Source organism: Ammospiza caudacuta, chromosome 3, assembly GCF_027887145.1.
Source record: "Ammospiza caudacuta isolate bAmmCau1 chromosome 3, bAmmCau1.pri, whole genome shotgun sequence".
Taxonomy (NCBI): Eukaryota; Metazoa; Chordata; class Aves; order Passeriformes; family Passerellidae; genus Ammospiza; species Ammospiza caudacuta.
In genome coordinates, this window is record NC_080595.1 from 21,432,138 (window position 1) to 21,446,412 (window position 14,275).

Below are 14,275 nucleotides of genomic sequence, written 5' to 3' on the forward strand. Positions count from 1 at the left end.
ATGTTCCTGTAAAAAATACGATTTTCAGATCTCACATCCCTAAGCATGTGTTTGTATGAAGGCATTATATGGAACAGGATCCCTCCTTAGGCCCCAGAAGCAGCCAGTAAAGTTTCAGGTGGGGACCTGGCCATCCTCGATGGGAAAGGTCAGACCTGCTGGGGCATACACAGCTGTGCTCTCATGCAGTAAGTGACTGCTTGAATTAAACATTGGTTGGGGTGCTGTAGACAGGTGACAGGTGTCCAGATTCCTGGTGATAATTAGTGTCCTGATGTGTACAAAAATGTCAAGTGAGGTTCAGGAGAAATTCTTGTTCTCTTGCAGTTTGTGAGCAAAGCAGAGAGTGTCTCCCCCTCCCAGATGATTCTCTGACTGAGATACACCAGCATTTTCCTACACAGTGGAACTGGCAGGCTTTTATTTGTGTCTTTCTCATCTGGAAGTTTCATCTTAATCTGTTGTCATTCTTTGCATAATGAGCAGGCATTCACAATGTGTTTGGAATAAGTGTTATTCTTTACAAGGTGCAAATGTCTCTAATCCTCTCCATCTCTGTGTCAAACAGAAATGGCTGGCCTTTCACTGAGGCTTTCTGCTAACCCAGCTAACCAAGAAATTAATGTCCTACATAAAAGGTGAACTAGTAGCTTGAGACAAATTATCACAGGTGGAAAATAAGCTTGCTTGTTCCTACCCCTTCTTTTTTTTAATAAGTGTCCTGTACTTCAAGACATTTTTGTTTTTAATTTTTGGCTCATATAAAAAATGCTGGGCAAAACCTGAGTGATTACCACCTGCCTACTTGGACCACAGACTAAAACCACTAGCCTTTGAACATTGACTAAAAAACAGGTTTTGAGCAGTGTAAATATCTGTAACTCCGTTGTTATCTCTCTACCAATGGCTTTTAAAAAGTCGTGCAATGTCTTTGATCTGTGCCATTGATGTTAACTGAGAATGTGCTAATGCAAAAAAGTCTTCCCTCCATCCTCCAGTTCCAGTGTCAACATTGCAGAATTGCTGCAGCATCCTCCGGGCAGAGTTTAAAAAGCTTCTTGACCATAATGGGTAGGAAAATGTCACTGGGTGAACCTCATTAATTCTTCAATTAATAAAGAATGGAGCCTGTGCCATCCTCCCCGGCCCTGCTCCAAGGGATGTGGCTCGGTGGAGGCTGTGATGGAGCGGATACTGTGGGTCAGACCAGCCCTTGCCTTTGCTCCAGGCCACAGTGCCACACTGCTGGTAACACAAGACTCAGCTCCCCAGGTTTTAAGGTTTTCTTGGTAGTGCTAGTCCTTCATTAAAATCAGCCAGAGCAGAAAGCTCATCTTAGAGGAGAAGTCTCAGCTCCAGCTGCTCTTAGGAACAGACAGGGAACTCCAACAAATCAAATCAGGAATTCTTCCCTTCAACTTCCTTGTGTAACAGGACTCTTGAGCATCCAGCAAGGGATTTATTTACCATATAAATATAATTGTTCTTTCTTTTTGATGAATGATTCAACTTTTCAGCTGTGAATGCTGAGCTATAAAGTTCCTATAAATCCCCTTAAAGTGTGTGGCCAACTGCTGTACAAAGACAGATCCAGAGACTTGGGATCACCTGCTGCATGACCACCAGCAGACACTGTTTAAATTACGTCTGTCGCTCTGCCAAGCTCCAAAGTTAAGGACACAGGCGTGTGGTCTTTTAATGCTGGCCGCCAGATAATAGTACTAGATTATTCATGCTGGATGCTGTAATTAGAGCATTAAAGTCTCCAAAGCCTTATAAAGTGAAGATGCTGAAAGTTACTGGTAGTAAAGAGTTAGTATCATATTTAAGAGCAGCACTTAGGGCTTTTTTAATCTGTGAGAACTTTCTGAGGGAGAATTCCCTTGTTTCTATGATTATTGTGCATACTACTGTTGGCTTTGGCAGTGAAAATGTACTTGTCAGATACGCTTTTATTGAAATCAGTTTATGGCTATTTTAATTCTGCGAGTTTGATGCAGTTGTCTGAAGTCCATGGCCTGTAATTTCCAAACACAGTTAGGGCTCATCACTTGGAATGCTAGAATTTTAACTTTCCTAAAAAACTTCAGTGGCCTTAAGTTTGTCACCAGAGTTTCCCTCCATATTTTATCTGACACATTCCTTTAATCCATGGAACCACTATCATTCACTGGCATCTGGCATAAATAAGTGTTCAGACCCTGTAACATAACCGGCTCTGCACTAAAAATTTTCTGTCCAAGACAGCCAAGAGAGTTCAGCAGCCCTCTAGCCTTTCTTAATATTTCTTTTCTATGATCAAAACCAAGGCTACTTGCTGGCTGTCTTTCCACTGGCTTTAAAGGATCTTGGATCAGGATGACCATGGGAATGAAGTGAGTGGAGAAAAGGACTGAGTGTACGACTAACTACCCAGAGCTCAAAGTGAGTTCATTGAGGGTTGTTTGTGATGTACTATCACCAAAGGGGTATCGGGACCATACAAAAGGGATACAGAGACTCTATCATCAGAAGGTATGAAAAGCACTTTATTATTAGAAATTCACAGTTCTTATGGAAACAATGGTGGACCTAAGACCTGATTGGCCTTTAGGAATCTTCTCTCACCTACTGGTCAAGAAGGGACAACTCTTTCTTGTAAACATCTTTGACAAACAGTGATTGCCTGCCAGGTGCAGGGATTGAGATAATAATTGTTTTAATTCGTTTAATTCGAGCTTTCTCACAGCTTCCCAGGAAAATCCTGGGAGAGCTATGTCTCTCTCTGTTCAGAGGGTATGTGATTACCACAACATACCTTTGACTTGATTTGTGAAAAGAGGCTTTGAACCTGAGTGCTACAGACTACATGGGGGCCAGTTTGCCCATGGAAGTGTTAAAGGGATCCTGAAACTGGTCGAACATAAAGGTCATCGGAGGTGGTGAGTGACACTCCAGGTGAGTTAGAATCCATGACTCCTGCCATCCAGCTGACATAAGAATGAAGCACTTTTTTCAGCTGAGCCAAAAGCCCTCAGTTTCAAACCTGTTGCATTGCATCTGTTGGTTCCCAGTGTTTCACGCAGGAGCTGTTGGCAGGTATGACTCCGTAAACCTCAACTAATTTATGACTAATGCTTGACAGTGCGCAAATTTCCCCAATTATTTCCCCATTTTATGTATTCTCCCCCCAATTTTCTGTAAAATGGTTCCTCCCTCCCCTGATTTTCCCGCCACTGCCTCCCCTGACTGTTGGTCTCCTTGGTTACCCCCTTCCCCCTCAACTGCCAGTCTCCCCTTGTTATGTAATCACCCCTCCCTTACACTCCTTATAAGTAAGTTTTTCCTCCTCCCTGGGCCCAGTCAATCACCCCCCACTCCTCCCAGGTTTCCAGAATCTTCTCCTCTCTGGGGGCTGTGGTTGGCTGTGGTCCCGGGGCCTCTCCTTTATGTTGTATTTATTGGTTCGTCTCCTTTGCCAATTATGTTTGTACCCTTCCCCGATTGGCTAGTTGGGCTCCCCTCCTCTCTCCACCCCTTGTTTTTAAAACTGTACCTCCCGCCTCCTTCCTGGCCACTTGCTGGTTGGCACCCTCCCTACCTGTTCCTGTCACCGAACCTTCAATAAATCGGAGTTAGCCCCCAGCCTGTGGTCACCTCTGACTTCGTTCCTTCGCGCTTCTGTCCGCACCGCGCAGCCAGCTCAGCCCGAGGCCAAGACGCCGAGGGGGGCTGACAGTATATGCGCCGGGGGTGTCGGCCACCTCCCTCGTAACAGCGGCTAGCCAGACACTCGGGCCAGATACGCCCTCGCGCAGGTTGGCGCCCCACGTTGGGCGCCAGCTGCGCGAGGGCGTCAGTGGCCCTAGATCCGGCTAGCAGTGAAGGGGAGAGATGGCCGACACCCTCCACGCATAGGAGTGCCAGCCCCCCTTGGCGTCCTGGCCTCGGGCTGGGCTGGATGACGGAGCTGGATATAGCGCAGGAGAGACGAGGAGAAGAGGCGACCACTTGCTGGGGTTAACAGTTGGTTTATTGATGGTCCACGGGAACCAACAGAGGGAGGGAAAACCAGCAGCAAATGGCACTGAATAAGGGGATACACGGTATTTTAAAGCAGGAGGGTGGAGAAGGGAGGGAAGCCCAGCTATCCAATAAGAAATCATTAGGGGAAGTACTGAACATAACTGACATACAGAAATAACCAGTGAATGCAAACAATAGGAGGGGCCCCGGGACCACAGCCAACCACAGCCCCCAGCTAACCGAAGGTTCCAGAAGCTTGGGAGGAGTGGGGGGTGATTGACTGGGCCCAGGGAGGAGGAAAAACTTACTTATAAGGAGAGACAGGGGAGGGGAAGTTACATAACTTAGAGGATTGGCAACTGAGGGAGAAGGGGTAACCATGGTAACATAACTGTAACGAACTCCAGGGCGGGAAAACTGGAGAGGAGGGAACCATTTACAAAGAATAATAGGGGGAATATACATGACCTGGGGGAACAAACCAAGAAACTTAAAAACACACTACAACATGACAGGACAATAAAAAATTGTTTGTAGGAGTTTCCAGGCAGCACCAATACACAAGCATTTCCCTTGAAAGATGGATGTGTCACTGGAAGGCATGGCACCCTTTTTAGTACTGGGGACATGTCCTACACAAAGAGTGATCCTCGTTTTGGGCATTATAAAATAGACCTCTATTTGTAAACAGACTGACAGCTCCATATCTATGCACTTGTTTCCACAGTGCATAGCTTTAAATCTGCCTGGAAATGTGTCAATCCTGAGCTGACCCACATTGCTGGGATGCCAGATTTGAGGGATTTTTCTATTCAGCAGGCTGCTTTGGCTCTCAATGACATGAAGAGGTTAGGGATGATGCAGCAGCTACATTGCTGGAGGGGAAAATTATTTTTTCTGAGTATTGCTCTTTGTGATCAGATGTTCCCTACTTGCTCATTGCTAGAAAGGTTGTGGGCATCTACACATCTCTTGCACACTGCCAGAGCTTGGCAAAATTCAGTTGCAGAGGAGTTTAAATTGTTCTCTTCCTTTGTTCTCATGCTCTAAGCATAGGTAATAAAAATATACCAGGTTTCTTTATGGTAGGCCAGGATCATGGCTTTCACCGATCATTTTCTTTTTACGTACAAGAATTATTAATAGGTGCTTTCCTGCTATTTCAGTCTGACAACCTCACCTTAATCTTAAGAAAATTGTTTTCAATCTTGAGTTGACTTCGCAGTAAAGTATTCATCTTTCTTGTGGGCCCAGAGACTTTAGAAAGTGTACAGAGCATTGAGGATGTGAATTTTTATGTGAATTACTTACTCTGATTTCAAGTTATCATTAAGCCTTGCCAGTGAAAATGCAAACAAAACTGTGTCTCTAGAGGATGGGGAAAAGACATAGCTGCACATTGTAATCAGCCTCTCTTGAAGATTCATTTAATATCTTGTGTATTTTTTTATGAAATGCATTATTCATGTAACAAGCTTCACAGGGAGAAGCAGCTGAATTGTAATTTCTGAGAAGATTCTTCTTTCAAGAGATGTCATTTTCATTATTTAAATCAATGCAGCAGGTCTTGCCTGCATGGGAGAGGCATGAAGTGAAGGGAAGGGTGTGTAGATGGGGCACTGAGCCAGCCAGGAATTGCCTCTGAAGGGAAATAAAAGTAGTCATCCAGTAACTGAAGCCCTTTAGGGTCAGTATGCAGTCATTTGAAACATCATTACACTTTGCAGGATTTTTTGCCCAGTGCTAGAAGCACTTAAGAATGCAGTAATCAACCAACACTTACGCCATGGAAAAGTTTTCTCTCTTGTAAAAATACTGCTTGTGAACTGCTTTCCCCACTGCTGTTTTCCAGAGTACTTCCTCAGTTCTCCATGGAGTTCATCTGTCCGGGCTGTGATTCCAGGGCCTACAGGAAAAGTCCCACATGTTTATATTGCATTCTCTCTTATTTACCTAACCCTAAGTAAGCCAGACTACTTAATTAACACAGGCTCAGCCTCTGCTATATTTAAGACCTCACTCCACCAGTGGTCCCACTGAGATCAGTTGGGCTGTTCAGAAATAACAAAACACAGATACCACCGGCAGACTTTAAGCTCAACTTAATGAAATTACAGTGATACAGACTGCACATGCATAAGCAACACTAGGTGCTTTGCATTTCTTACAGCACTGCTGATGGCAAACTTATTTTTAAAAGGAATTTAATTAATGCATATAACCATTTAATTATGTTAATGAAACAAAAAATAGCATGTTACAGCTGAATTATAAATGCTTCGTGAAGAGCATGATTCTCCTTATTTTGACTGCCTTGCTCCATCCCCATGCAGTCACCTGATGGGAATGTGTCCCCTTTTGTCTTCCTCTCACTCTCCTCTTCCCACAGCGGATAGGAAGCTTTCCAGATCCCACTTCAGTGACCCCCTGGCCTGTGCATCCCTCCACTGGTGTGGATGGCCACCTGGCCTGCCAGAGCAGTGGCCTGGTGCCACTGAGACATACCCAGAACCACAGGGAGCCGAGAGGGAGCCCAAAGTGTATCTGCTGCATTTTGACACTCTGAAGCTGCCAAGTGGTAGACTCGGCATTAATGCCTTTCTCCTCTTCCCTTTGTTTGTTTGCCCAAGTTTGTCCACTACCTCCAATGGTGAGTCATGGAGACTACATCTGCCACCCACGGCCTTGCGAACGCTACAACCACGGGACAGTGGTGGAGTACTACTGTGACCCTGGTTACACCCTCGCCAATGACTACAAGTACATCACTTGCCAGTACGGAGAGTGGTTCCCCTCCTACCAAGTGTACTGTGTCAAAACAGGTAAAGGACTATCCTATCCTAACAGCCCCGGCTTCTTACAGCCCCTCATTTCAGAGCAAATTTGTAGGTTGGCAATGCCTGGTGAACTTTGTCTGTTTCATGGTTAATTGATGAGCACTGATTTTAAGATGCTGCTATTTTCGAAGTACTTTGCAAGATTTTCAAAAAGGGTAAATATAATGCATTCTCAAAATTCTGAATGGTTCTAAACCATTTTGATCATTACCTCTTCAAATGTATTTTTTAACATTTGAATATTTTATATGTATGCAAGCTAAGGTCACGATTGCACGTATAAATGACCAGTCAAGGGGAAAAAGCAAGATCCAGTCTCTGTGACAGCTTTATGTTAAGACTGCTTTTGGTACATGGCAAAGGGTTTATTTGTGTTTTTACAAGTTACATATAAAAAATGTGCACTTCTGAGTAGTGTTGAATATAAAATAACAACGGGAATATACAAGCACAACTCTTGTATTGTCTTTCTGTTACAGAACAAACATGGCCAAATACACAGGAGACCCTCCTGACTACATGGAAAATAGTGGCGTTTACTGCTACAAGTGTTTTATTAGTACTGCTACTGGTTATTTTAGCCAGGATGTTCCAGACCAAATTTAAGACACATTTCCTTCCACGGTTTGTACCGGTTTCTTTCTTATTTTGAAGGTTGAGGGCCTTGATTCTGTTTTCACACACAGCACTCCTTTCTGGAGAAATGGAGCAGCTCATGAGCCTTGCAGATACTTTGTTCTGCTCCGAGAAGTCCCTGAACCACTAGTGTGGAAGGGCATCCCCAAAAACCTTCACGCAGCTAAGATAAAAAGCAAAGTTTGCCAGATTCATTCTGGGAGTAATTACTGCTCTTCTATTGAGAGCTGCTGCCTCTGCCTGTAAAAATAGCTGACAATATTTTTAAGTACGCGTTTTCAGGTGCTGGGCGGATTATTTTTTAAACTATGTAGACATTACTCAGTAATTTAAGTTTTAAGAAAGAATTTATTTTTTCTCTATGGACAAATTTATATTAAAGATTTGCTTTACTTCATTAGTGTTATTTTCATCATGATTCATAAACATCTCCTGCATCTTCCTTTATTTCTATAAAATATCCTGGAGATGGGAGCATTTGTCATTGATTGACATAGTGTTCTCCACGAGGAAAGCCTATAGCCTGGACTTGTCTTGCTTACTAAAATGGTTTTTAGTCCTCTCCTTTTCAGATATTTTCATGTGTTAAAGGTACCTAGGACCTCCTGCCTGGACTATACTGTGTTTAATAGGCTACTAAGCAGAAACTTTAGGGTTTAATGGACCTTCCCAATTAATAGAATTGCTTTGCTTAAAAAAGAAATCAGCTTAATACTGGTTAAAGAAGTCTCCATCCTTTGAAAGCAAGACCTGAAGGAGGCCACAAGCCTTGCCACCAAGCCCTTGTCATCCAGAAGCGATCTCAGCACCCATTTACTTGTGCTGTAAACACTTTTGTGCTCTAGCATACATTTTTCCAGGGGTTCAGACACTTTTGCCTGGTGAACTACATCTATGATCTTATATCCATGACACCTACTGTGCACCGCACAGCAAATGGTGTTCCTTTATCTCTTCCACATACCTGTTTACCTTCCCTTCTTGGAACTGTTCTTCCCATTACTGGTTTCATTTTTTCCGATTGTAACAGATTCCACCTGTCAACCCAAGCATAGTTTGGCAAACATTTTTGTGAATGTTAATGACCCTGTAGCTTCATTTGGGGTGACTGGAAAGTACTGTGCTTACTGGAGTTCAGCAGTTGGTCCGAGGTGCTGCTGACATGCTCCTGCTCTCTGCGATAACCTTTCTGTGTTTGACGTAGAGGCAACCAGGAGGGCTTCATGGGCGACCCCAACTTTGTGGTGGTGGATGGTGTTCCTGTCATGCTGCCTTCCTACGATGAAGCTGTCAGCAGTGGCTTGAATGCCCTGGCACCCGGATACTCAGCTGCTGCAGACCAGGGGCATATTTTGCAGACAGAAAATCAGAATCCCCCTGCTTACCCCGGTCCCAGGATTCCAGACATGCAGCCCAGTGAATTTGAGACCTGTGACAGTAGGTTGGGTTCCTCTGAACTGCTCCAAAGTTTGTACCCATCCCTGACATGCCAAATGGCAGCACTTCCCAGCTCAGATCGAACTGACGTATCCCACAGCACTGATGGGGATGCTGTATCCACAAGTCTCCGGATCGATATCACAGATGGTGAGTCTTGCATAGGTGCAATAGGTGAGTCCATGGACAGGGGACATAATTTTTTGTAGGAATTCTACAATTCTAGGAATTCACCCAGCTGACTCACTCCTACTTTCTCCATGGTTTTGTCTACACCCTAATTTGAAACTTTTTTTAAAATCATAAAACTCCATGGTTATAGAATTTCATGTCTGCGATATGTCCTTGCTAGCTGTGGTGCATGTGGTTTGAATGCCAGGCCAGAAGGCTCCTGTCCAGACCCCTGTCTCATCAACAGGGATGTCAGCAAACACCTGTTTACAGCAGCAAAGCCAACCCTCATCTTGCCTGTGCTGATCTGTTCATCTGCTCTTCAACTCCTACGTTCACAGCTCTCTCACATACCATGGCTTTCACAGCAAATAACAGGATTTTCTCCTCAAAAAGGAAATAAATCATATTTTCATTCTGGGCCAAAATTAGCAGCCTTTATTAGCAAACTCATCACGTCTATGCATCCAGCAAAATGCTCCTTCCATCTGAGGCACATGACCCTTAAGCTATGGACACGGAAATCAGAGCATAAGGAGAATGTGCCACAGGTCCATGTGCCAGGAGGGAGCTTGCCATGTATTATCGCCCACCTTTAAATCAAACACGAGAGCATGTACTGACACGGTTTCATGGAGTTCTGGTTGGTGCTGCTCAGCATGTTAAGGAAACTGGATGGCTTTCCTTGGAGGCATTTTGAGGGAGAGGCTCATATCCCACTCTCCATTGTCATTGAGCTGTAGCCCGGTGTCTTAAATGCAGTGTGGGTGAAGATCTGGGTGGAGGAAGTCTTCTGCTTCAGAGGAGTTTGGATCGTTTTAGTGGTACCGCAAGGGGAATAGGAGACCCAGGAGGAGAGGAAGAAATTACAGGGCTGCCAGTTAAAGTCCTTTCCACCTCTGAATGCTGCTTCAGTGATTAATGTAGTAGCAAGGATGTTTGCATTTAGGTTTTTGTGGTCCTAACTTATTGGAGAAAATCTGTGTAGTTTTAGTTATCTAATTTTCATAGAGGTGTTAGAGTCCAAGTGGGTCTAGAATTTGGCATATCCCATGTTTTGTTCAGATATTTACAATGTCCATTTCTGGTTTTGTAGAATTGGTAACAATTATACTTTGAAAAAGCAAAAAGGGAAATTGCAATCAGCAGTCAATGCTATTTCTTTGTTTCTCCTAGAGATTCCTTTGATGGAAGAAGACCATTAGCCTGCACTGAGTCGTGTCCTCATCACATTGTACTTTTGGGTGACATGAATCATGAGGATTCAGAGATAGAAAAGACTCTGGATTTGGGGAGGGTATTTTGCTACTTTCCAGTCTTCCACGCAATGATGTCACCAGGTTGGGTGTATGTGGTGATAACAGCATCAGCATTCCGAACAGCAGAAGTTTTATGAGTGAATCCTGGGGATTTGATGAGAGCAGATGTAGAAAAATAACTCTGGCTTTTTAGAAGTGAAACGTATATCTGCATCGCAGAAAGTCATGTGGCTCTGTAAGAAATGCTATTGGATTTTGATACTAACTGCCTCACAAAAGCATGTCAAAATATGTAAATTTGCTTATAAAGACTACTTTAAATGATCTATGGACCTCTAGTTTATGAAGAATCCTTTCAAGTTTAAAAAATATCAGTACTGAAACACACACAAAAAAAGAGGAAAGATCCTCTTTGGCTTTCCTATGATAACCAGGAAGTTTTTGATTTAGTTGTTGGTGATTTTGCTTCAGACCATGTCTGCAGAAAATATGACAGAAATTATGGGATTCATATATACTTTGATGTACAATAGCAAATATATAAATATATATATATATATGTATATTTAAAAACTCTTAAAGAGAGAGAAAAGGAAAGACTCCCAGGTCACATAACGATCTGGAGATTTTTTTTAAAGGTAAGGCAGAATTTATATCATAGACAATATTCAAAGTAAAGTATCAATATTTGTATTTATGCAAGACTTCTGTGACTACATTGCATTTGATAAATCCTGCTGTAATATGAGAGATCTAAAAGATGTTAAAATTATGAAATACATGCTTAAGAAATGTTGAAGTGCTCTGCTTCAACCTTTCTTAAGCTTAAAAAAAAAATATATATATATATATATATGAGAGTAATCTACAGTCATAGCCCAGAGCACTGCCTTGTCCCTTTACATTGTGGTAGTATTCTGAGCCGTTATTGTAGAATACTTAAAAAAAAAATAATAAAGCTGAGTTTCAGTTCTTTTATCTGACTACTGTGTAGTTGGCTTTTTTTTTCTTTCCTCACCTCTTTCACTAGCTCGTACCTGAAGGTAGGAGGTAGCAGAACACCTGTCCTGTGGCATTTTCAGCTTTACATCCATTATCCAGCTGGAAATTGAGAGTGGTTTTGGTTAAACAGAGCACACAGAATGGGTGCAGCAGGGGCACAGCTTCTGCAGATGCAATGTGGGTTTCATTGAGGGTTTTCTCTGCTCTGCAGGCTGTGCCAGAGCATTGTGCTAAAGCCTGTATGAGGGGTTCACTCTGTGGTGTTACAGGCTATTTGTACTTTTGTCAGGAAAATTCCTGGCTGTTTCATGTACTCGCTGAAATCCAAGCTGATTTTCTTGTCTTATTTTTGGTATTGTGCAGATGAAACACCTTAAATTGGCGGTGTTTGAAGGAATTAACACTGTGTGTTAATGACAGAGATTGCCATCATGTGGGCTAATGCAAACCAAAGGTGAAAATACGACTGAATTCTGATTTTATGTACAAAGTAAATTAATAATATCTCTATTGCCATAAATAGAGGATCACTACAATCTGCTCTGTTATTTTTTCATGATTATTCAATGATTTATTTGTATTGTGGTAGCATTTAGTGGCTCCACTCATGAGCCAGGCTAGTGGAATAATAGATGTGCTGCAACCATTCAAGAAAAGTGTTTATTAGCATCCTGTCAGCAAATGTTCATGACAGCAAGAAGCAAAGGCAGACCAAAAGCTATGGCAAGCAGAAGTGATTATGTCAATTATCCTTCAGTAAGATTGATGGAAACACAGTGATTGGTACTAAAAAGTGAGACATATTCCATTTTATCTTCCATCCTTGCTTATACAATATTTCCATTTTTCTTCTCCTGAATTGTCTCAATTGCAGCTGCATGCTCAGGTTTATCCCACAGATGTTTGTACTTTCATGGCTACCCCTTCCTTTTATGATCTCAAGCTTTCCAGAGGTGTTTGCACGACCACTCAGAATTACCACTCCAGCAAACAAGACAAGAGTGCTCTAAAACCAACCCTGAACTGAAGCATGCCCCAAGCGTCCAGTCAGTTATGTGATTTCAGTTTCATAATGCCATTGAAAAGTATTGGATTTACTTTAAATGCCTTATTAGGAAATCCTTCTTTGCTGGTCTTTTAGCAGCTCATGAATTTTCATCCCTTATTAAATTTTTTTGCTTCCATTTATTAATTTCTATGAAAGCTTCTTGATTAATATTTGGAGCTCTGAGGTTTTACAGAGTCACACTGCTGTGTGTATTGTATTGCAGTCATTTTATTAAGGGAGCCAGACGGGGTAACTGAAGAAATGTAAATTTATGACTTATTAGAACATTTTTATTTTAAGAAGTGCAGAAATGCAAATACACCAAAAAACAAGAATGTATTAATTTTGCTGGATAGCCTTTTGATAGGACTGTGCCAAATACAATTTTTAAAGGAAAGAAAGTTTTACCATTTTTTGCTTATGTTGGATAAAGCTTCATTAAAGACTGTTTGCGGGGGGGGATTGTTTGTGTGGTTGAGTTTGGGGGTTTTGCATGCTTGAATATCTGGGGTGAAAGAGAGAATTTTTTTCTTATGCTATATTTTTCCATATAGAGCTTGAATTCTCACGAGACGACTACCTGCCTCTGGATCCACACCTGTGTCCCCACCCACAAGGTGACACCCTGGGCTGGGGGGTACCCCCAGCTTTCCCAGCAACCTGGACACCCTGGAGAACTCCACAGCTCCCTGGCCTAAGACCTCAGGATGTTTTCAGGACCTCAAGAGACAAGAGGGCTGCTATGACCATGGCAGGATGTTCACTGTGTAAATGAGACCAGATGGGAGGATAAGCACATCTTATGCAGATCATAAGCTGTTTTCCCTTGAGCTAACTGGATGTGAATTAAAACAGATCCAGGAAACCTCTTATTGGTGAGGGGTTAGTGAAGATGGAACCCATGTGCCTTCAGCAGAGAGAAAATTGTTGTGTACTGAGAACTTCAGGAAATAAAAACAAGAACTGGCTTCACCCTGCCAATATTTCTAAAAATGAGAAAAGAGGAGCAGAAGTGAGCAGTGTGTCAGCCTTGAACAGTGACTTACGAACAGGGACTTGACCTGCAGAGTGCTGGGTGAAGGGTGGGGTTCCAAGGTCTCACAGGAGCCCTGCAGGTAGTGAATCACAACCTGATCATGAGTCAACAGAACCTGGCTGTTGTGAAAATGTTGAATGTCAACACAGTGTTTACACAGAACTGTAACTTATAAAGTGCATGAAGCAATCATTCAGCTGCACTCAGCACTAGTAAGGCCTCAGATAGAGCAGTGTGTCAAATGTTGAGCAATTTGTTTCCTCTTCAAGGGAAATGTGGTGCAGCTGGACAGCAGCCAAGCAGAGAGAATCGGAAGAACCTGTCCCGTCCTCACAGATTATGTAGTATTCAGTGTGAACATTAGGATACCAAAGAGAACACAGAAATTAAGTTTTCTGTAAGAAACATATTTTCAAAGAAGGTGGAATTTATCCGTATAAGTAGGACAAGAATAATAGACTTAATCGAGACTTGAGAGAATTAGGTTATATATTAGGAAAAACATTCTAGTTGTAGGAATAGTTACTAGGAGAGAGAGATGGTCTGAAGAAGCTGTAAAAACCTCTGAGAGATTTTTTAAGACTGTTTTAAGTAAATAGAGGTGAGGAAAACATTGGGGAAGATGCACAGTGTGAGTTTTGGGCCCCTTCTCATTCTGTCTCTGCATGATTCCCAGCTTGTGAGAACTAAACTTGGCTGATGCCCAGTTTTGTCCATAGACTAATTCCAAACTCATGGTACTGGGCACACTAGTCAGTGCTCATCAAAACCACAGCTAGAAATAATCTCAGTTCCACCAACTGAAGCTTTCATGTAGCATGGGCTGAACTCCAATAAAATCCTG

The 14,275-nt window shown here is 42.5% G+C and overlaps 1 protein-coding gene across 1 annotated transcript in view; it reads left to right on the forward strand.

Moving 5' to 3' along the window:
- Positions 1-11,230, forward strand: part of SUSD4 (sushi domain containing 4) — a 150,065-nt gene extending 138,835 nt beyond the window's left edge. The window contains exons 10-13 of the mRNA XM_058800776.1: positions 6,636-6,827; positions 7,322-7,466; positions 8,683-9,065; positions 10,263-11,230. Coding sequence (XP_058656759.1) covers positions 6,636-6,827; positions 7,322-7,466; positions 8,683-9,065; positions 10,263-10,291 — 749 coding nt within the window. The 3' untranslated portion in view covers positions 10,292-11,230. The remainder of the gene's footprint in view (positions 1-6,635; positions 6,828-7,321; positions 7,467-8,682; positions 9,066-10,262) is intronic.
- Positions 11,231-14,275: the final 3,045 nt, after the last annotated feature.